This window comes from Ictalurus furcatus, chromosome 29 (genome assembly GCF_023375685.1).
Source record: "Ictalurus furcatus strain D&B chromosome 29, Billie_1.0, whole genome shotgun sequence".
Taxonomy (NCBI): domain Eukaryota; kingdom Metazoa; phylum Chordata; class Actinopteri; order Siluriformes; family Ictaluridae; genus Ictalurus; species Ictalurus furcatus.
In genome coordinates this window covers 7,942,300-7,966,834 of record NC_071283.1, presented here as the reverse complement: position 1 = coordinate 7,966,834, position 24,535 = coordinate 7,942,300, and the positions used below count along the sequence as shown (strand labels likewise).

Genomic DNA, 24,535 nt, shown 5'->3' with positions numbered 1-24,535 from the left:
ATTGCTTACTGGATATTTTTTGTTTTACACACCATTCTGTGTAAACTCAAGACACTGTTGTGCATGAAAATTCCAATATTCAAACCAGCCCATCTGGCACCAACAACCATGCCACGATCAAAGATCACATTTTTGTTCCATTATTTGAACATTAACCGAAGCACTTGACTTGTTTCTGCCTGATTTTATGCATTGTGCTGCTGCTACATGATTGGTTGATTGAATGAGCAGGTGTACAGATTTTGTATATGTTAATCCACTTATCCATTTTCTGTACCTATTTCTCTTAACCTGTAGGATTTCTCTTATCCTACACAGGGTCACAGGGGAGCCTGGAGCCTATCCCAGGGAACTCGGGGCACAAGGTGGTGGACACCCTGGACTGAGTGCCAACCTATCACAAGGCACAATCGCACACACTACAGACAATTTGGAAATGCCAATTAGCCTACAATGTATGTCTTTGAACTTGGGGATGAAATCCCCAAAGCATGGGGAGAACATGCTGACTCGACGCACTCACGGCGGAGGCCGGAAATGAACCCACAACCGTGGAGGTGCGAGGCAATGTGCTCAGCACTAAGTTTACAGATGTTAAATAATAATCTCTAAGATTGTATCTCAGCAAGATCGAATCTCGATCAAGGATATTTACTGAATCTGCAAGGCCATCACCATTATGGAGAACTCTTAACTTTCCTGCCATCTGGCATAATATAGTGCAGCAGTCTGTTTCTGCCATATGGTTCCCCCAGGCAGCTTCTGCCCTGAGGCAGCTCAGCACTATCCAATTGTCCCCCCAACAGCCACCTGAACTGTAAATATAATCTATAGTCTTCCCTCAGTACTGCCTGAGTACGTCAGTGCACAATATATTGGATTGCACTGGTTTACTACTTAGGACAGTCAGATTTTTTGTATGCAAATATAAAAAGTTTATTAGCTCACTGCATTGTTCAGGAAAGAGGCACAAATTAAAGGTTCAACTGAAGCCCAAGATAACAACAAAGGAACTAGTGAAGGAGTCGGAGACATCAGGAAACTGTGTATCAGGGCAACTCATCTGTGTTCATGAAATTCCACCTCCTAGTTCGAAACAGTTACTACAGCAGTGTTAGTGACATCATCAGAGGACATGGCAAACGATCCTTTTCAAGAATATAACTTCTGATTTAAAACATGAAAGCTTGTCAGATGAAGATGAAAAGGAAGAAGGTACACCAATTTCACTGGAATTTAACATGGATGTACAAATCAATGGGAGCTTGCTAGACAGCTAGCTGAGCAAAAATAAACAAAATATTTGGCCATATAGTGTCTAACACTATATTAATATACAGTGCCCTCCACTAATATTGGCACCCTTGGTAAATATGAGCAAATAAGGCTGTGAAAATTTGTCTTTATTGTTTAACCTTTTGATCTTTTTTTTTTTTTTTTTAAAAATCACAAAAATACTCTGCTCTCATGGATATCAAAAAATTGCAAACAAAACACAGGTTTATATATATATATATATATATATATATATATATATATATATAGATAGATAGATAGATAGATAGATAGATAGATAGATAGATAGATATAGATATAGATCTATATAAACACTGTTAAATATAAGTGTGCAACAATTATTGTCACCCTTTTAGTCAATGCTTTGTGCTACCTCCCTTTGCCAAGATAACAGCTCAGAGTCTTCTCCTATAATGCCTGATGAGGTTGGAGAATACATGACAAGGGATCTGAGACCGTTCCTCCATACAGAATCTCCCAGATCCTTCACATTTCAAGGTCCACGCTTGTGGTCTCTCCTCTTAAGTTCACCCCACAGGTTTTCTATGGGTTTCAGGTCAGGGGACTGGGATGACCATGGCAGGACCTTGATTTTGTGGTCAGTAAACCATTTTTGTGTTGATTTTGATGTACGTTTTGGATCATTGTCCTGCTGGAAGATCCAACCACGGCCCATTTTAAGCTTTCTGGCAGAGGCAGTCAGGTTTTCATTTAATATCTGTTGAGTCCATGATGCCATGTATCCTAACAAAATGTCCATGCCAAAAAGCTCTATTTTGGTTTCATCTAACCATAGAACCCGATCCCATTTGAAGTTCCAGTAGTGTCTGCCAAACTGAAGACGCTTGAGTTTGTTTTTGGATGAGAGTAGAGGATTTTTTCTTGAAATCCTTCCAAACAGCTTGTGGTGATGTTGGTGACTTCGGATTTTAGTTTTTGGAGACTTTCTAACCCCAAGACGCACCTAACTTCTGCAGTTCTCCAGCTGTGATCCGTGGAGATTTTTTGGCCACTCAAACTATCCTCTTCACAGTGCGTTGAGACGATATAGACACACGTCAAATTCCAGGTTGATTCGTAACATTTCCAGTTGACTGGAACTTCCATCCATCCATCTTCAACCACTTACTCCTTTTCAGGGTCACGGGGAAACCTGGAGCCTATCCCAGGGAGCATCGGGAACAAGGCAGGATACACCCTGGACAGGGTGCCAGTCCATCGCAGGGCACACAATCACACACACATTCACACACCCATTCATACACTATGGACACTTTAGACACGCCAGTCAGCCTACCATGCATGTCTTTGGACTGGGGGAGGAAACCGGAGTACCCGGAGGAAACCCCCGCAGCACGGGGAGAACATGCAAACTACGCACACACAGAGCCGCAGGAATTGACTGGAACTTAGTGGCACTAATTAACTGGAATTAATTATTGCCCTGATGGTGGAAATGGGTATTTTCAATGCTTGTGCTATTTTCTTAAAGTCACTTCCCATTTTGTGAAGCTCAACAACCTTTTACCATTGCAGCTATATTCCTTGGTCTTACCCATTGTTATGAATGACTAAGGGAATTTGGTCTATGTTTTAACTCATTATACCCCTGTGAAACAGGAAGTCATGGTTGAACAATTTCCTGTTCCTAGTCACCCAGTTGTACTAGAAATTGCAATACATCAATGGGAACATACTTCAAATATAATTTTCTCATATGAATTCATAGGGGTGCCAATAATTGTTGCACACCGATATTTAACAAAGCTATTTTTATAGACCTGTGTTATGTTTGCAATTGTTTGATATCTATGAGAGAAGAGTATTTTGTGATTTTTTTTTTTAAACAAAAGATCAAAAGGTTAAACAATAAAGACAATTTTTCACAGACTTCTTTGCTCATATTTACCAAGGGTGCCAATATTAGGAGAGGGCACTGTTTATCACATTAATTTCTTGTATATAGAACTGTTGTAAAACAGCAATATCACACTTACAGTTGTGCGGTTAGCTACAGCCAAGCCGATATTCAGTATAACTGCACATTTGCTTGTGTGATATTGTTTAAATTTAAAATGGTTAAAGTGTTATTAGTGACCCAGTAGCTCCTGTAGGAATAACTCTGATGACTCGGCAAAGCTGTTACATTTACATACGATGGAAGATGTATACCTGCATTTAGTGTCACCTAAATAAATAGCAGGCAATAAACATCTCTCTATTTAAAACTAGAAGTGAAATATAAGATTTTGCGTTATAAGGTAACTTATTTATGAATTCACTTACTGGGTACTCGGTCATTAAGGGTAGAGTAGTGAAACACCGCCATCATCTGGCTGAAAAGTGAACCACTTGTGCAGCTCTGTACTGTACAGTACGTCAAACCGGTTTCAAATACCTTATGCACTTGTACTTTAATGTGCTAATACAAACACAAATCAATATATTGTCCAAACATTATGATTTCTTCTGTTTTTGTGTATAACATAGTAAATAATTTTAGATCTTCAAACAAAATGCAGCATAAAACAAATGCAACTGAGTAAACACACTACAGTTTGGTTTTTTTTTGTATTTTTTTTTTTAAGCAAAAAAGTTAAACACCTATCACCCATGTGAAAAAGTAATTGCCCCTTAAACTTAAAATCTGGTTGTGCCACCTTTATCAGCAATAACTGCAACCAAACGCTTGTGATAACTGGAGATCAGTCTTTCACAGCGCTGTGGTGGAATTTTTGCCCACTCTTCTTTGCAGAACTGCTTTAGTTCAGCCACGCTGGAGGATTTTCAAGAATGAACTGCCTGTTTAAGGTCCTGCCACAACATCTCAATTGGTTCAAGTCAGGACTCTGACTAGGCCTCTCCAAAATATAAATGTAGCTTTTTTTTTTTTTTTTTACTCATTCAGAGGTGGATTTATTCCTATGCTTTGGATCATTGTCTTGCTGCATAATCTAGTTGCGCTTGAGTTTCAATTTACAGACTGAAGACCAGACATTCTCCTTTAGGATTTTCTGGTAGAGCAGAATTCATGTTTCCCGCAATTACTGTACAGATGTAACGGCACCCATCTTCCAAACAGTTTCACTTCTGACTCATCAGTCCACAGAACATTCTCCTAAAAGGATTGAGGATCATCAAGGGTGTGTTTTGGCAAAATTCAGATGAGCCTTAATTATCTTCTGGGTTAGCAGTGGTTTTCACCTCGCCACTCTTCCATAAAAGCCATTTTTGCCTGGTGTCTTTCTGATAGTGGAGTCATGAATAGTGACCTTTACTGATTTTTAAGGGAGTTTTTCCTTTCTAGTTTAAAATCTATATCCTGAATTTAAATATCTCTGTAAATATATATCAGAATCGATATATTTCTGTGCTGCTTTGGGACAATGATGCTGTCCTTGGGTCTTTTGTGACTTCCTGGATGAGTAGTCACCGTGCTCTTGGAAGAATTTTGGAAGGTCGGCCACTTCTGATAAGGTTCACTACTGTGCTGAGTTTTTCCATTTGGAGATAATGACTCACTGTGATTCTCTGGAGTCCCATAGCCTTTGAAATAGCTTTGAAACCCTTCCCATATTTCAATCACCTTCATCATTTCTGGAATTTCCTTCAACTTTGGCATAGTGTGTTACTGGGTAAGATCTTTTAACCAACTTCATGCTGTTGAAAACGTTCTATTTAAGTGTTGATGTGTTTGAACAGAGTTTGCAGTAATCAGGCCTGGTTGTGCCTAGTCCAGCTGAACCCCCAATTAGTAACTATGGGGGCAAATACATTTTCACACAGGCCCAGATGGGTATTAGATAACCTTTTTACTTCAATAAATACACATTATCATTTAAAAACTGTAGTGTGTGTGTTTACTCAGGCTGCCTTCCTTTTATCTTAGATTATGTTTTAATTTCTGAAACAATTTAGTACAAGATACACACAAAAACAGAAGAAAAAATCACTGTCTTTAAAATGATTTCTAGATAATCAAGAGAACACAAAGGTGTCATATTCAAAAGTACTGTAATTGACTGAGGTTACAGATCATGACGTGGAGATGAGAAATTAAACACAATAAATACAGTTGCTTTGACAATGTAGAAGGCTCGAATAAAAAAAAAAAAGATATGCAAAATGGATATACTAAACACTTTTTAGACAATAAGAAAAAGAGAAGAAAAAAAAAAAAAACCAACAACTGTTGCATCACCATCAAACAAGTAATCCAACGCCAATGTTTTCTTAACACAAAGAACAAAAATACGTGATTACATGTTACTAAAGAGGATTTTTGCAGAATGGACACAATTCATTATTTTGTCATAAGAACAAATAGGACACATTTACTTAAACAGTCAAGTCATTTAATGTTGTATAAAAAAAAAGGCCAAAACAAATACTGACTTGCGGTAATAGCACTCGCCTCAAAGCTCTAATTAGCAAAAGTTTAAGAGCTTCAGTGGAGTCTTTAATGCAGAAAATAGTGTGAGCTCAAATCTAAAGTGATTTGGAGATCTTTTTCAGTAACTATACTGTAAATTTCAAAAAACAAAAAAACAAAGCTTATCCACAGTCTACTGCATTTACCAAGTTGACCCATGATTTGGTAAATGAACAGGACTACATGAGCTCTCTGTATATAAAAATGACACGTAACAGACGAGGCTCCAGCAGATATCTGCGCTGCGATGTTGTAGTGAAATGAAAGAGTACGATTCAGTTGTATTCCAGAGGCGAATTTCACAAGAACACAAAGATGTTTATCTACTCGCGACAGCATGAAGAAAACATGAAACCATAGAATAGAAAAGTGCAGCATCTGCTGGGAAAGGTCCAGTTCTCCATTTGTTCTTCAAAAAAAAATTCCTTCATGTTTTGGTCTCTTCATTTGATTTAGAGTCTTGGACCAGTGTCTGTGGTGTGTGTGTGTGGTGTGTGTGTGTGTGTTAGTACATTTCCCACAGATGTCCTACAGATTCTTGTCTCCTCTGTTTATGGGCGTTTTAAGCCAAGCTCCTCTGTCGTGGCTTTATTCTTGGATACAACTGTTGAGAAAAACGAACAGAAAACCTCGGTTACTGAGAAACAGCAGAAATATTCTCTAACCAACATTCACGGTCCCGTCCAAAACTACTGGAACAACAAGGTCAATTCGTTTGTTTTTTTTTGCTGTAGACTGAAGACATTTGGGTTTGAGATCAAAAGATGAACATGAGAAGAGAGTTTAGAATTTCAGCTTTTATTTCCTGGTATTTACACGTAGACGTGTTAAACGACATAGAACACAGCACATGTATCAGACACAACAGACTTGGTGTACAGCACAAACAAAGGAATTGGCCTTGTCGTGCCAGTAGTTTCGGAGGGGACCGTAAACATGTTCCATATTTAACCACGTTTATGGGATTACATTTGTACCAGAAGTATTAAATGTAACTTTTCAAGAAACAAACAAACATACATATAGAAGAAAAACTCTCTGGAACTGAAAACAGGGAACTCTGTGGCAAAAAACTAACATGGTCTTCAAATAAACATCATTCTTTGTGAACAGTTTTCTGTATGATTTGGATTGACAGCTCGAGTGTCCAGTTGAGGAGGAGAATGATGACGAGATGATGACGATGAAGCTCTGTGCGGCTCGGGAGAGCTCATATCGAAAATCTAGTCGCATGAGATTACCCAGACCTCAAATATTAATTACAAACTAATACACTGACTGAGTAAGTAGGTCATTTCCACTACAAAGTACAAACACTAGAACTATACAGAGAACTGCACCCAGAACGCTCTCCAAAATCCACACCACTGAAGTCTCTACTTACAGGTCAGGAAGCTGTCCATCCAAATCTCACTAGCCAATGAGAGTAAATCGCTGTTAAGCCCCGCCCACACTCGAGGCTGGTGCCAGAATGGTGAACGAAAACATGCGGCGTGTAAATGAAAAAGTTTGAAAGCGTAAACAAAAACTCTAGCGAGACAATCATAAATCATGATCAGCGAAAAACAAAGCTTAGAAAACCGAATGCTGTTTATGTTTTCGGTTTTCAGTTCCAGAGTGTTTTTCTTCTTCTCTCGTCATATACTTCTGTTCGTTTGTTCAATACTTACGGCACAAATGTATTTCCACACATTATCCATTGATATTTGAATGGCCATGTTTGTGCTTTTTGGTCACTCCAGAGCACAAAGAACAGAACAGAGCTATTGTTATTAGTGACGTCAGACACGGGCGAGGTAAGAACAATTACTAAGAGAAATGCAATTAAAGTAATCTCATTTACATTACCAAAATGTTCAGGTCATCCTAACCTGAGAGTGACAATGATGTTCTTTCGCTTTGTTACTTGCAGCTTTGAATAACCTGAATATTTTATTGTCTTCATTAAAATGAACATAACGTTGCTATCAGTGTCTGGGATCTTGTGCGCACACGCCTGCAATCAGCAGAAGGGTTTCTGTGTATTTTTTTACCATAAACACTGTTGTGTTTGGATATTTACCCCGAGTAGGTTCCTGGGAATGTAGCCCTCTTTGTCGCCCATGCGTGCCCACCACCACTCGATCTCGTCCTCGTCCTCTCTCCTCACCACAGTCATGCAGTCTCCCTCTCTGAACTGCAGCTCGTCATCTTCTTCGCTCGTGTAGTCCCACAGTGCGTATACCACGCCCCGGTTCATGATGCCCATTTTCTCCTGTACTCCTGTGGAAATTAACACAGCACAGGGTTGGAAACAGATTCACAAATCATTACGGTGTGTATCCTAAACATAGCCGTACTGCCATAGTAGCAGCAACAGTCAATACCAAGACTAACAAACTGACAGGAATAAAGATCTGACTGGTTATGCAGTGAAATGAGCATACACACCATAGAGGAACTGCGAGCACTGGGTGTAGCCCTCCTCCATCTCCTCACACTTATCTGCAGCCGTCTGCATGTCGCTGTACGTGGCGGCAAACACGGCCGCGCCGGACTCCACGAGGAACTTACACACCTGCACGTTATTACAGGAGGCGGCGCAGTGCAGCGGAGTCCTGGTGCACAAACATTCATAGAGAGGGCATTCATTTATACAGATCTCCATCGTAACTACGTTGTAGAGCGAAAACGTTACAGATGCACAGACGTCCTGATCTGGGATTTCTAACTCACCAGCCGTCGCTGTCGGCAGCGTTGACATTAACTCCAAACTGTACGAGGAATTTGACGATCTCTGTGTGTCCGGCACAGACGGCGTTGTGTAGAGCCGTGATCCCTTCATCATTAGGCTGACTGGGGTCCTCAACCTTCATGATTCAAAAACAACAACTTATATTAACTTCTATAGAATAACAAAATAGCCTCATATATGAAACTATTCAGCAACTGAAAATAGCAAAAACAACAACAAAAGATTAAAATCTACCTCACTAAGATGTAAAAACACTGCAGAATTTTGCACACTAGTATGCTGTGATGCATCTTTAGGAGTAATAAACAAGTGCACAAGGTTATTTAAATTAGGGCAAGGGAAATAAAAATATATAGATTCTCAGATTTTAATCGATTTTCAGTTTAACGAAAAGATATCGATTCTGGAAATTCCCAAATCCATTCTTAATGCACGGTTTACTTTACTTTTAGAGGACCTGAGTATTATCTGTAGTTTGCCTCTCGTCCTGAAGATGTCGCCATCTTGTATGTTTTGAATCTTTCAGTTAGTGCTTACCTTGTGTGCATCGTATGCACATATTTATGATTTCTTCTTACGTTTGTTACTCAAAATAAAAATAAAAACATAATTAAACAATTGTGTGGGTCCTATTGTTAATGCAAATGTCGATTTCAGTAATATAGCCAAGTAGGAGGGTTTTAATTACCAGCATTTATATTAAAACATGGATTCCATGTCTGCAAAACTAACATTTTTAATGAAATATTGATAACTAATTGATACTGAATCGAAATCGAATTGAAATCATATAAATAATAATCGAAAGGCCAAATTGGTTGCAATACCCAGCCCTAATTTAAATGACATTAAAGTAAACAAATATAGCAAGAAAAAAAGACAATAACGAACCTCATAGATGATTCTCTGCACCAGATCATACTCTCCCTCCAGAGAAGAGTCTAGAAGCAAAGCCAAGGGGTTGAATTTCACCCTCATGCTGTGGCTTATGCGCTCCGATCCAACCTTGCGCAAATTCGTCCTTTTCCCCTGAGAAAAGCAGATGCGTGGTTTAACTGATATTCAGCACTCCACACTGCCTGACACACTGGAAGAAAATGTTCACTTTGTGCTCGGTGAGGTTAACCTCTTTTTTTTTTTTTGCTCCTGCATCCCTAGGACAAAATCCACGGAGGCCGAAATCTCACTTTAATAAGATTACACAAGCCGATTTATAGTGCTTTTTCTCCTCGAATAAAGAACTCTTTCAGGATTTTCTCGAGTATGGCTCGTTAGGAAGAAAAAGGTCGTGTGATTTATTTCAGCTACACAAGCCTCATCTTAAATTTAAGAGTATTAAAGGAGCTTTTATGGCAGAATGGACCTCTTAAGAGTTCATGTGTTTGCGCATGGATAAAGTGCTTTATTTGAATGAATAGGGCCGCTGACGCAAATTCAGCACAAGTGTACCTGATTAAAGGGCAATAAATAGAACGCTCTCTATTTTTGAACAAAACGGACTGTATATTGTTATTGGGATTAGTTCAGTAGCTCAGGGTAAGGCTGGTCGCCTTCACTAACAAGGAGGCCAAAAGGGAAATCATGTGGTGTGTAGTAAATGTTAAATCTTTACATGACCATGTCATAGCCATATATTTGCTGTAATAAATGAATCAGGACTTGTTTTAAGACTTGGTTGCTAAACTCGTCCGTCAATTCTTGCTGGAAACGATGGATAGATTTTTCTTTTAATCATTTCACTAATGAATGAGTGTCAGTTCAATCATAGCCGATGACACCATAAAAACACACTGAATGACTCACTACTGATGCACATGAAGGGATATATTATGGTAAAAAGTAAGACACAATTAGCAGGGATGTTAGCTTAGAAAATAATTTTAAAAATCTGATTCGGATTCCAAGGTGGCATATACAGCCTCTGTTTCATCAAGGCATCGGCTTCTTCTTCTTATCATTATTATTTATTTTTAACATGGACTGGATTTGATGTACCGCTCACCTCAGTTGAAAGCAAAACCCAGAACCAACACCCACTGCTGATTAAAGCGCGCGCACAAACGCACACACACACACACACACACACACACAGCATTCTGATACTCACTGGTGGTAGAGGCACCTGTCCCATGACCTCTGGCGGCTTCATGTTTAACGTGTCATCCCCCAGAGCTTCCTGCTCGGCACCGCTTGGATAAGGAGGAGGAGGATATGGAGGGAACTCCTCCACATAGCTCTCTGCAGGTAACGGGAGCGGCTCTTCGACCTCCGGCACAGGAGGAGGAGGTGGTGGGATTAAAAGTGCGTCTTCAGGGCGAGGAGCAGGGTGAGGTGGCGGTGGTGGAGGGATGAAGTCCTCACCATCGATTTTCAGAACATGTATCGGTGGCAGCGGGTCAGCAAGCGGTTGTTCGGCAGATTCGGATTCCGACTGTTCGGTGTTGATGGGATCAGGCGGTGCTTTCTCGTCCTCTGCAGGTCTAGGAGGATTGATTGTGGTTTCCATTGCAGCCAATGTGGTTTTCTGGTAGAGGAGTTTCTGGATGTTGGGACCAGCAGGACCCTCGGGTTCAGTGATGGAGCTGCGCTTCTTAAGGGGCCTCGGGGCATTGACGAGCTTCTTGCGTAGCGCCTCCAGGTCCATGTCGCTCTGGTTGCGGTAGGGGTTGGAGATGAAGGGCAGCAGCTTGGTGGGGCTCAGTGGCCGCGGGATACGTTCCGTCTCTTGGTTCTCGGGTGCTGGAGTGCTGTTGGTGCCTTGGTCGGCGTCTGTTTCAGAGACGTTAGGACGCTCCATGTAGGGGTTGTCCATCTGTGGTGACTGGGATTGCTGGCCTGCGGTGATCACAGGCTTACCATACACTAAAGAGAAAGAATAAAAAAATTCCTTTTAAACTGTATTCTTTAAAACAACTCAAACAGTATTGCACTTAAAGTCTCACTCACTGCTAACAAAGTTGGAGCGGTTCTGGGAACGGTTCAGTACTCCCTGCACCCCCTGCTGTAAGCCTTTGCCTGTTATTGACTGCTTTGTATACATGGAGTAGATGGAGCTGGCTGCCACTGTCTGAGGTTTCTGCATAGGTGGCTCCTTAGGCTCTGGGGTGAAAGGTCGTACAGTGGCAGCCGGTGGAGTTTCCTGCTTGGAAGGTAGGGGAAGTGTGTTACTCTGAGCCGGTGGAAGAGGCGTACGTTGCTGCTGGCTGCTCGCTTTGCCCTTTCCTGGGAAGGTGCCCGCGCCTGGGAAAGGCAGATTGACCTGTCGGGGTTTGCTTGGCACAGGAGGCGGAACTTTAACCGGGTTTTTTGCAGCATTCTGCACACAAGGGGAAAAACATGCAGTTCAGAAACAAAAATATGATTGTTATAGAAGCTCTGACATTCCTACTCGAGATTTTCATAACATTTTTAGCCATTAGGGCACGACTGTTTACTTGATAAAGTTTATTAGACAGAAACAGTTTTAGTTAAATATATTAACATATAAAAAGAATGTTAATAACAAAGTCTGTTCTGCAAACCGGTTGTCTACTGAGCTTGCGTTGAACTTTCCACACTCTGCTAACCTCTCTCGCAAGGTCCTCGCTGCTCTGGTTCTTGCGCAAGGAGGCCGTGGGCGGCTCGGTGGATTCGAACATGGAGATGGGGCGCGCCTTCCGGTCCTGCTGTCCTCTTTTCAACACGTCTGTGTCACCCGGAGCTGCAGGGAGAAAGGGGCAGGAGAAAAGGACACTTCTTAGCATTCGGGTCATGGCTAGAATCGGTGGAGCTGCTCGGTCATGTCTGACTTGAAATGCCTTGTCTGAACTAGACAAATATAAACCTTAAAATAATACTTTTTTCAGATTTGTTTTGTTTAGATTCATTTGAATGAGGTGAACGATTTATGTCTAAACCACCGACGCCGGTGCTCATTTCAACAAAATAAACTCTGAAATTATAAGCTGGCATTGAAGCTTTAATGCAGAGTAATGCAGTCTGCTCTTCCACCGAGAGAAACAATAATAGCTGCATTTTATTCAATGTTATTAAATAGTGAGTGTGGTCACCTTGCTCTGCGGGTACTTGGCTTGGCAGCTGGGGTGAAGTGGACTGGACATGGCTGGTGTTGGAGTCTGTGGTAGGTGAGCTCCAGTCAGACACTTTAAGCACCTTTGATGACTGCAGTCCTGAAGAACGACAAGTCACTACATTTATTACACAATTAATAATACTTTTAATTATTTGATATTATGGAACAACCAGCAGTGGGTTCTCAGCACTGCACAGGATTCACTTCCTGCAACAATTTCCCAGATAAGCCAAGAATTAATCAAAGGCCGCCCCAGAGTCAGCTTTAATTAAGCAGCTGCTGATAATGTGTTTGTAGATTCCGACCGGATGGCGAGTGTACAGAAAAGAAAAGCGGACATGCTGTTCTCAGAGAGTCTTTTATATAGCTGTGTGGTTTCAAACCTTAAAAACAATAAAGGATCATTATTCAGAGAGTCGTGAGTTTCATCACACCTAAACTCTCACACACTACTCTTTCTTCATGCACATGAACAGCCAACACTGCAAAACATCTGTGTAACTTTTCTCTTGGCCCGCAGTTCTTTCGGCGGTTTAAGCAAGAATGTTTCTTCTAAAAAATAAAAAAATGCAAACAATACAAACAGAACTGAAAACAGCACGAATTGGAAATCCACTAGAAAAAAAAAAAGAAGAAGAAAAAAAAAAAAAGGTCGCACTAATAAACCACAGACACGAGCACAGCGCTGGCTTTAGGAGACAAATCGGCCTGGCAGGGAACCGAGTACATTCAACTTTCCACCACACTGTATATTCACAAAGCAGACTCGAGATAAACTTTAACTCCTGCTGATGCAGGACAGAACAGCAGGACAGAACAACATGACAGGAAGGACAGATTCTCTTAATATTCTCTTCATATACGGATACTAAAAGTACTGCAGTCTTCAGTTCTGTTTTTTTTTTTTTTTAACTTTACCAACATGGATTTTCATCTCCTAAAAGAAAGCAGCAAAACTACTGCAATAAAAATAAAAATCATACTTTGACCACTCTCTAGCAGAAAAATTATTACCCCAACGATATTTAACCTTAACGACGTCGTATACTAAACACAAAACAAATTATATATCAGGATATCAGGTCCCACAGAACTAGCTCAATCAAATCACTGGGGCCAGACGTTTGGATTCGTAGTAAAAGAAAATAGAAATTCAAATGGTGCTCGTTATTAACGCACGCTAATCTTCACCCCTCCAGGTTGCTCGAGGTGATCTAACGTGCTCGACAGTACGAGAGGGAGGAGTCAATCAGAGACGGCTCACTGCATCACAGCACACTAATGACCAATGGTGGCTACCTTCTGAGCTGAGAGTGACATCAGAGGCGCACTGCAGCTGTGTTACAGAAACCGTCCCAGAACTCCCCTCTCCTGTGGCAAATGCAAACTAAACCTCAAAGTCACAGGAGACAGACAGAGATTTCCATGTTTCTGATTAAGTGTTGTTAAACTATAAGCAAACAGAGGTGGCATTGCTCAGAGCGATACTCATTTTCACACAGCTATTGCCCTTCGTAAGGTAAAGGACACGAGCTGGTGAAATGCTCTCGGTGCCTGCGAGTGCAATGTGGACTTTGTGTGCTGTACCTGTGCCAGGTTTGGCTGGAGCGGACACCATGCTCCTGTCCTGAGGTGGCAGTGTGGCCGTGCCGTCAGGGTAGGTGGGCTTCAGCAGGTCGTGTCTGGCTGGGCCGCGTGGCATGGTGGATGACTGGATGTACGGCCCCACTGCAGCCACGCGAGACTGACCCCCTGACTGGGGGGGCTGGCCGTCAGAAGACACCTGGACAAAGAGAGAGAGAGAGAGTGAGAGAGAGAGAGAGAAAAGGGCAACAATAATTCAAGACTTTTTAATCCCATTTTATCCTCGCTTAACACTCACACATATTACAAACCAAGCACTCATGACAGAATAATTATACACATTAAATTAAGTGAAACTGAAAGCCACAATAACATCAACAACACCGTGACAAAATAAAATACAAAAAATAAACAGAATGACAATTAAGAAAATAAGTGAAACATTACAAACAGAAAGGAAATAATTGAGTGCAAATGTGTTATGAATTCATATGAGACATTTTAAAAGTTGAGGTCATAAGTTTACATACAACCCTGCAGAATCGGCAAAATGTTAATAATTAAAAATGATTATTATTTTAATTATTAACATCCTGCAGATTCTGCAAGGTGTATGTAAACTTATGACCCCAACTGTACAAGCATAAATGGTAAAAAGAATTGATATTCACTTTTCACTTCCATAATAGCTCCTTTTTATTCACATCACTAGATCTTATTAATAAATTATCAACATCATCATCATCTTGATGTACTGTCTTTGGCATTACAGCTGCAGGAAAATACCACTAATAGCTTTACATTTAATAGATGAACTGATTATTAATGCAAAGAAGTGCTTTAAGGGAAATACAGACGAATACTTCGGACGCCTTAAGTACTGCATGTTTCATCCTTTGACAAAACAAAATGCAAGTGTTCCCCAAACTGAAAAGGAATGGCACTTAAGTCAAGCAGTGACTTTTTATAAAAAATAAAAAAAAAGTAAAAAAAAAAGGGGGGGGCTAAATTAAAGGATCCCATAAATCCGCTACCAAATGAAGATGACTTGCATGGATGAACCGACTAACAATGTCCAAAATAGTAGTTTTACCTTGGGTTGGGTATCTTTTGAAGCCTTTTCCTTAACGGGGAAGCCATTCTTAAGGGAAACAAGAACAAAACAACTTCAGCACATTCAAAAGTGGAGTACACTGTTGTCTTGTTAGAGGAAGACGATCCCGTTCATCAAAGCACCAGGATGAGAGTGAAAAATGTTTTAGTCTGCCAGGATTGAGAATTAAAAGAAAAAAAGAAAAAAAAAATCCCACTCAAAGAGCCCACTGAATCCTGGGGCAGCATGCGTGCCTGGTAGCGTCACCGACATTTCTTGGCAGTGAGGAAAGACTCAAACGTCATCTCTTTGTGTTAGTTTCGTTAATATTCTGTGCAGAGCTGTGCTAACACCAAGCATGGGTTTGTTGAAAAAATAAATAAAAATCAACCTAGACAAGTGGTCACCAGCCCTGTTCCTGGAGATCTACCTTCCTGAAGACTTCAGCTCCAACCATAATGGTGTCCATCTGAGCATCTAATCATTATAGTAAGAAGTTCTGGATCATCTAAAACAGGTGTGTCAGATTTCGGCTGGAGCTGAAACCTGCAGGAAAGGTAGCTCTCAAGGAAGAGGGTCGGTGACCTAGACCTTCTTTGTGTTTTCGTAGAAAAGAAGAACGACTTTCACAAAAGGACAGAGTTTCAGTGCTTGGAAGAATCTTGAGGGATGGTGCGCAAGCTCTCCATTTCGAGCCTTTAGGAATCAGAGGCAGGAAATGGGTGGATTAGTAAAAGTCCTTGTTGCAGAATTGCACATGGCACCACAAACACCACCAAAACACCACAGGAAATAAAAAGGTCAAATCATTGTGTTGAAAACATAGAGTCAAGAACATCAGGATAACATTTAAAACATGGGAGAAAATGTCTTTATGCTATTTTTTTTTATCCACCAGAGGGCACTTTGTGAAGCTCATTGATAACCTGAGGGTTTGAGCTGAACTGTACTGCAAGTTTTGGAATAACATTATCCCCTCCATCAATAAACTGGTAGGTATAGGAGGGGGGAAAAAATTAATTAGATCTAGATGATAATTGTAATATTTGAACACCCGTACAAGTTCACGAACAGATATTCAGTTAACAGAAATAGTTTTACTCAATGCCAGCATGATATTTCAGCCTGTAGCCCTGCTGAAGCCGTGTGTGCGCGCGCGCGCTGTGACCTGGGTTAAAACTCAAACTAGAGATGTATACCAGCCACAGAGTGCATGTTTATAATAATCTGACTGACAGTGCAGATATATGCACACTGTATTTACTAAACATGTCCTAGGCTGACATCTGACGTGTCATGAGATGACGCAGACGATCAGCTAATCGGCCCGCGTGTCTCGCCTCCTGTCAACTCTTCAATCTCCTCATCCTATCGTATCGCATCATATCATATCTCCACAGAGGATGGCCTTGTGCGCTTAAGAGCCGACAGGGAATGAACACAGAAATAGATGCACCGCATGAGAACAGACTGCAGCGTCGAATGAAAATAGGAGTGGGTCCGATGTGTCACTCGGGCAGTGTCAGTGCGCTGCTGGTGTAAAGCTGACTTCATCTGCAAAGCTCAAGTACCTAATGTTGGAAATGTATCATCACTCTTTGGTCCCCTGAATGTTCCGGCCAACCACTTCCACTCGTTCCCGAGACTCAAGCGGACATTACACATAACGAATAACTGAATAGGGACCAGTACCCTAATGCTGCCATCTCAAACAGTTCACCAGGTATTCACATCACTAATAACAAAATGAAACATCCCATTGTTCCTTGTAGATAGCTACACTGAGGGAAAAAAGTATTTGATCCCCTGCTGATTTTGTACATTTGCCCACTGACAAAGAAATGATCAGTCTATAATTTTAATGGTAGATTTATTTGAACAGTGAGAGACAGAATAACAACAAAAAAAATCCAGAAAAACGCATGTCAAAAATGTTATAAATTGATTTGCATTTTCATGAGGGAAATATGTATTTGACCCCTCTGCAAAACATGACTTAGTACTTGGTGGCAAAACCCTTGTTGGCAATCACAGAGGTCAGACATTTCTTGTAGTTGGCCACCAGGTTTGCACACATCTCAGGAGGGATTTTGTCCCACTCCTCTTTGCAGATCTTCTCCAAGTCATTAAGGTTTCGAGGCTGACGTTTGGCAACTCGAACCTTCAGCTCCCTCCACAGATTTTCTATGGGATTAAGGTCTGGAGACTGGCTAGGCCACTCCAGGACCTTAATGTGCTTCTTCTTGAGCCACTCCTTTGTTGCCTTGGCCGTGTGTTTTGGGTCATTGTCATGCTGGAATACCCATCCACGACCCATTTTCAATGCCCTGGTTGAGGGAAGGAGGTTCTCACCCAAGATTTGACGGTACATGGCCCCGTCCATCGTCCCTTTGATGCGGCGAAGTTGTCCTGTCCCCTTAGCAGAAAAACACCCCCAAAGCATAATGTTTCCACCTCCACGTTTGACGGTGGGGATGGTGTTCTTGGGGTCATACGCAGCATTCCTCCTCCTCCAAACACAGCGAGTTGAGTTGATGCCAAAGAGCTCCATTTTGGTCTCATCTGACCACAACACTTTCACCCAGTTGTCCTCTGAATCATTCAGATGTTCATTGGCAAACTTCAGACGGGCATGTATATGTGCTTTCTTGAGCAGGGGGTCCTTGCGGGCACTGCAGGATTTCAGTCCTTCACGGCATAGTGTGTTACCAATTGTTTTCTTGGTGACTATGGTCCCAGCTGCCTTGAGATCATTGACAAGATCCTCCCGTGTAGTTCTGGGCAGATTCCTCACTGTTCTCATGATCATGAGATCTTGCATGGGGCCCCAGGCTGAGGGAGATTGACAGTTCTTTTGTGTTTCTTCCATTTGCGAATAATCGCACCAACTGTTGTCACCTTCTCACCAAGCTGCTTGGAAATGGTCTTGTAGCCCATTCCAGACTTGTGTAGGTCTACAATCTGGTCCCTGACATCCTTGGAGAGCTCTTTGGTCTTGGCCATGGTGGAGAGATTGGAATCTGATTGATTGATTGCTTCTGTGGACAGGCGTCTTTTATACAGGTAACAAGCTGAGATTAGGAGCACTCTCTTTAAGAGTGTGCTCCTAATCTCAGCTCGTTACCTGTATAAAAGACACCTGGGAGCCAGAAATCTCTCTGATTGAGAGGGGGTCAAATACTTATTTCCCTCATTAAAATGCAAATCAATTTATAACATTTTTGACATGCGTTTTTCTGGATTTTCTTGTTGTTATTCTGTCTCTCACTGTTCAAATAAATATACCATTAAAATTATAGACTGATCATTTCTTTGTCAGTGGGCAAACGTACAAAATCAGCAGGGGATCAAATACTTTTCTCCCTCACTGTAAAACAAGTCATCTTGTATGATACCATGTGTTTGCCATGGCTGCAGTATTGACAAAAAAATAAAAATCTACACATTTTTAATATTACAATCTAGACGACGTCTAGTGATAAAGCCTCACTGACAACATGGAGTTTTTATCTCTCAATCATAATAATAATAATAATAATAATAGGAGAGGAGAGATGTACTGGTCCCTCATGAGGTAATATAACTAATCTCTCGACAGAGATTATGACACAGCCAATCAAACATCAACTCAGACTGCTGGCTTAATGTGTTATGGCCGAATTACAAAACAGAACAAGAAGAGCAGCACATTTAGTGACGTTGTAGTGCAGTGGAGTCCCTGTACAAAACTATCTGCTACAATTTGTGGCTGTATGAGTCACCGAGAGTGCCCTCAGCCTCACTGCTGATATAATCGTGACCTTGATTTTAGCCCAATTATTATTTTGTCTGTGTAAGAGGAGCGTGATCATGTTAGTACTCACCGGAAGATTCTCTTTCTGCTGCAGCGCTGCTTTCTTCTTCCACAGGCGATCACGGAGCTCGTTGACCCGCTTGTCCATGGCGACCACCTCCTGGTTCTTCTTGTTCAAGTTGTCCCTCTGCTGCTGCAGCTTCGAGTTCTGCTCCTGGTTCATGTTGTTCCTTAGCTGATTGGGAGAAGGAAATACATCTATTTTAAAACCACAGAAATCACTCACGGTGATCGTCACTGACAGTTTATAAAACCTTTAACTGAGAACATAAGCTTTTGTTGCTCAAGTACTGCAAGAACCTGCTGCATCCAAGTTGTACTATTAGAGATGATTAAACTGGAGACTGACGCTGACTGACATTTAAGTTCCACACCTGTAGCTCTCTGTAGAGACGATCGAGCTCAGCCACGGCACTTTGATTATCGTGTAGAGCGTCCATCTTGCCGTTCTTCAGCATCTCCAGCTGCCTGCTGAGCTCCTCAACTTTCGACACTGCCACTACAAGCTCGCGCTGCTTCTGCTGGAAGAGATTGTTCATCTGCTCGATCTCCTCCACTACAAACAGGCAAACACACGTCAGACGTCCCTGGACTAAAAACGTGGAGCAATTTACAGTATAACAATACGATATCATGCAACGCTCACCCAGTTTTCCGTTGCTGAGGCGCTTCTGCTCCACCTGACCCTTGAGAGCGCGCACTTTCTTGAGTCGAGCCTCCTGCTTCTCCACGTTCTCCCTGAGGCGCTGTAACTTCTCCTGTTCAGAAGCCTGCTGGTGCTTCATCTGATCTTGCTGCTTCAGGTAGCGCAGGCGCTGCTCCTGTATGCCAAGACAAGAAAGGGTCAACGGTCGAGCGTTATAAATACACTTACTGGACAGAAAATATCTGCTTCTTATATAATAAACAAGAATGCTGGAATCAGATCAAGAAAACACTTTACGTGCATACCATTTGTCCATTACCTCCAAATGTCATTACAGGTTTTTTATCTCTCACTACCTTATCCCACACCTCCAAGCTTCATCTACCTTAGAGGCCAGCAGCTGCTGCTGAGCATCGATTTGTTGCTGCTGTCGTGTCGCCATCTCTTGCAGCTCAGCCACAGTCATGTCCATGCGTGGAGCAGCCACCTGCAAAACAGCAAAAAACTCAACATCCGTCCCACATCACATACAACACACTTCTCACCAAGCTCGAGTTTCAGGAATGCGATTCACAAATGCAGCTTAAGTTGTTTCCTTTCATCAACAAATACTAGCTTTCTTAGAGGAGAAAGAAAGAAAAAAAAGTCACCTAGTTCATTATTTCGCTAGAAGAAAAACAGCCATTTTGCTCATTGACTCACCCCGTTCTCCATCCTTCTATCTGGGGGACCTTTAACACCGTTCCTCCTCTGTTCCATGCCTCTGGCGTTTCCTGTAAAACATCGTTAACACGTGAATTATCTGTCATTTGACACAACGCACTCACATCTGTTAAAAACCGAGGACAAAAAAAAAATGTGATCAATGGGCTGTGAAGAAATGGAGAGAGAGAAGAAAAAAAAAAAAAGAAAAGACCCACTTTCGATGGATGGATTGAAGCAGGGGTCACCTGCAGGTAAGAAAAACAGTCAACTCAAAATTAGCACCAGGCCTCGCTAGAACAAAGGACACTGTGTGTTCCTGTGACTGGCGATGAGCCACACATTTAGCATGGTTCTCTGAACAAGAAGTCACAGTCACTGGTCATGGAGGGAAATAATGTCACAGGACCAATAAGTCCAATCATGCTCTGGCCAGTGTTCAAGATTGGCGTTTATATAATGCTTACAGGCTACTTTCACACACGTTTAGATTGAAGGGTAAAAGGGGTTAGAGCGGGACTGAGAACAGATTATGCAACCTACTTTATGCCAAATGAGTGTTGCCAAAAAACAGGACTTATGCAATTTATACAAAATAATCAATAATTTCTCAGGGAAATTAAGCTAAGCTAAGCCAAGTCTCTGGTTTGAAGCTCCTGGTTCTCGAAAACTACACTTAAAACACACATTTAATTTTTCACATAATCAAGTGAAATCCTCTCCGTAATGACCTGGGATGAGAAGCAGTGCTGTAGCTGCTCAGGGTATTTGGGTACTGATCCGTTTCCTTGATGGGGAAAGTTATTAGGAGCTTTCTTTCAAGTCACTCACGCTTATCCACTTCAGCTGAGATCAGAAAGCTGTGCTAAATTCACTTGGCTGGGATCACAGTATCCTTATTATGATACACCTCTGTTACCATACACTGATCAAAGTTAAACTCACCTGAATCACATTATGAAACTAATCACGCTAATCTCACCTGACATCACACCACAATAAACTAACCACACTAAACTCACCTGGTCTCACACTACAATAACCTAATCACACTAAACTCACCTGACATCACACTACACTCACCTGGTCTCACACTACAATAAACTAATCACACTAAACTCACCTGACATCACACTACAATAAACTAATCACACTAAACTCACCTGACATCACGTTACACTCACTCGAAACACGCCGTGATAAACAAATCACTCTGATCTCACCATGCTCAAGTACCTTGATCACAATATGCTAAATTCACTAGTCTTGTGCTTGACTAATCATCGTACTAAACTCGCATGCCTTGCTCCATTGCTACTCATCGAGCTGAACTCACCTGGCTCGCGGCCGGGAACTCTCTCGTGGCGCAGGAAGAAGCGGACCTCTGATCTGCGTGAGCCCCAGCGCTGCAGTAGCTCCAGCATCCTTTCGCCCTCGCCCACAGCTCGCTCTGCGCACACACACACACACACGGGTCAGCCCACGCCAATAACCTCACCGTGCAAGGACAGCAGTGACTGAGTGCTGACACACTGCTGGTGCAAGGTCTGAACTGCTGATGAGACACTCCTTCACAATATTCTGACTCACTTGAGGATTCTGGAGAATTGTACTAAATGTATTAAACAAAAAGCCTAGAACTGACAGCGTAGAATATCAAACACAGTTGGGTGAATCTGTGTACAGTAGTAAATTTGTAGGATCCCAGATTCCTTCATATTGTTTGCAGCATTACATGTTTATCTCGTAGTGTGACATGAATTTTCTTGTGGTTTTTCCCCACAGTGCAGAGCATTTTCATTGCCCAGTTTGATCAGAATAATTAGGATAATGACGTGTCCCATGATGTAGGACGGTTTTTCATGTGGTCTATGATCACTCTACAGTAATCTCGACCGTGGATGCTGCATTTCCCATTTATATCAGATCATGTTTCTGCTTGGCTACTATTACGATGTGTCTTAACTGTGTGTGGTGGAACAGAAATAGTACACAGTGTTAATTTTAAACTAACGAATCTCAACATATGGTTTAGGACTGATTTTAGACTCAGGCTTAAGTGTGTAATTAACTTTATTTCCATCTAAAGATGGTCCTTTGCTTTTTCAATGCAGCTAACAGCTGAGCAGAACTCATGCTTACTTTGAAAACACACCTCTCGTATGTGTAACGTCTTGTAGACCGGTAGGCAACTCGTATACAGATCGATGAATACACAGACAGACAGATAGGCAGGCAGTTAACAGAGAGAAAGTCCGATGCAGCCTTACCACTGACTGGTAGGAATCACCAAGAATTTAGAATTAGAATTTTATGAAGTCATTGTGTATTGCTGTCTGTGTGGAAGGGAGTCAATGATATAGAATTAGAATTTTATGAAGTCATAGTGTATTGCTGTCATGGGGTATTGCTGTCTGTATGGAAGGGAGTAAATGATATAAGAAATGCGTGAATTACATTGAAAGAAGCATTACATGGAGCGATTTCTTATAAGAGGTTCCAGGAACTTTGCCTCTGCGATGGCAGAGATATTGGTGTTTCTTAGATCACAGCTTCAAAACTAAGATGTATACCGATGGGTGTATATATATATATATATATATATATATATATATATATATATATATATATATATATATATATATATATATATATATATAGAGAGAGAGAGAGAGAGAGAGAGAGAGATAATAACGGTCAAAATATTTGCTTACGGAAAGAGTCCGGTTCGAGCAATAAATAAGTAAAGAGAGTACTTATTAAGAAGTGCAAGAGGCGCAGTATTTTTGCAGCAGGTTATTATCAATTGGCATGTCCCATTGACTCATTCCAACATATCAGCGGTACATGATACATATGGCAAATTTAACACACAAGTAAATTTTACTGAGATAAAAAAAATTAAATAATAATAATAATTTTTTATTTTAAAAAAAGAAGGGAAGAGACAACTAAGTCCTACCAAATTGCTGTATGTGGACTCGCCCTCACAGGTAAACTCTTCTGCATTTTTAAGGTTTGCTCTATTGAACCTATAAGTTATATGATTAATTGAATATCTAGAGATTTGGCACACATTTTGAACCTTTTCTGTCTGTGCACGGGTATGCATATTCACTTGATTTTCACAGCATGTTAAATTGATTAAAACTTTGAAAGTTATAGAAGGTGTAAAAAGAAAAAAAAAATATGGGGAAAACATGTAGCAAAGCACATCCTGTGACACATGCTATGGTATGTACAGGGTGCTCATATGTTGATCCTAAGATCACATTTATGCATATGAATTAAGGGAAGAATGTTTGAACCAATATGATGTATGGGTTAAAGAATGTGCTTTTCCTGAAAAAGGTAGTTTTATTCTCAGACAGTTAGAACAACTGAAACTTAATTTAGATACAAAGGAGAGAGAGAGAGAGAGAGAGAGAGAGAGAGAGAGAGAGAGAGACCCCTAAAACAAGGAGCGAAGCTCAGTTTTTGGCTGACTGGAAGGCATTTGCTGAATGGAAGAGCGAGGCACATAAGAGAGAGAAAAAATGTCAGGCAGGGCCTTCATCTGTTTCTCAGTGTGCTAAATTGCAGAAAGCCGATCCCGACCTGGACTCCGCCCCACCACGACGCCCACAGCCAGTAGGGAGGGAGGAACCTGCAGTTTCAGAGGCACCTCCTCATGATGAAACGGCCCAGCCTACGCCACTCTATCCGAACCTGTCAGAACTGAGCCACCAACCCCCACCGAATTATGCTCTAGCCGTCCAATCTTCACCGGTGGCGTTACACATGAGATCCCAAGTGAAGGGACCAACAACATTGCTGCCTGAGGGCTTCAGACCAACAAAATTGGACAGAGAAGGGACAGTGCACGCCATGGTAAATGCCCCAATACAAGAAGTGGCCAGAGAAGGAGGCCCTATGCTAGTTCAGAGACCCTAGACATTGGAAGACATCAGGAGCAGCATGACTCATCTGCCGGCGCTCCACGAAGTAGGAGGATGAAAGTTTGGGGATGAACTTCAGATATTCTGCAAAGAATTCAGACCCACCACTCATGAACTACGACGACTGCTCATGGCGAAACTTGGCACGGACTGGGTCAAGGTTTCACGTGAATTCCCAGGGGATG

At 41.5% G+C, this 24,535-nt stretch overlaps 1 protein-coding gene across 3 annotated transcripts in view; it reads right to left on the bottom strand.

Moving 5' to 3' along the window:
* Positions 1–5,632: 5,632 nt before the first annotated feature.
* The window catches only part of tp53bp2a (tumor protein p53 binding protein, 2a), a 32,872-nt gene continuing 13,969 nt past the window's right edge, over positions 5,633–24,535 (bottom strand). For 2 of the 3 annotated variants that reach the window (XM_053619108.1, XM_053619106.1), the window contains exons 3-19: positions 21,749–21,862; positions 20,413–20,483; positions 20,096–20,197; positions 19,711–19,885; positions 19,439–19,620; positions 19,075–19,239; positions 15,212–15,259; positions 14,122–14,317; positions 12,512–12,631; positions 12,029–12,162; positions 11,409–11,778; positions 10,570–11,324; positions 9,354–9,491; positions 8,444–8,577; positions 8,159–8,325; positions 7,791–7,990; positions 5,633–6,332 (exon numbers count right to left, since the gene is read on the bottom strand). In XM_053619108.1, the coding sequence (XP_053475083.1) occupies positions 6,291–6,332; positions 7,791–7,990; positions 8,159–8,325; positions 8,444–8,577; positions 9,354–9,491; positions 10,570–11,324; positions 11,409–11,778; positions 12,029–12,162; positions 12,512–12,631; positions 14,122–14,317; positions 15,212–15,259; positions 19,075–19,239; positions 19,439–19,620; positions 19,711–19,885; positions 20,096–20,197; positions 20,413–20,483; positions 21,749–21,862 (3,113 nt within the window). In that variant the 3' untranslated portion in view covers positions 5,633–6,290. The remainder of the gene's footprint in view (positions 6,333–7,790; positions 7,991–8,158; positions 8,326–8,443; positions 8,578–9,353; positions 9,492–10,569; positions 11,325–11,408; positions 11,779–12,028; positions 12,163–12,511; positions 12,632–14,121; positions 14,318–15,211; positions 15,260–19,074; positions 19,240–19,438; positions 19,621–19,710; positions 19,886–20,095; positions 20,198–20,412; positions 20,484–21,748; positions 21,863–24,535) is intronic. The other variant, XM_053619109.1, reaches the window with a different exon arrangement.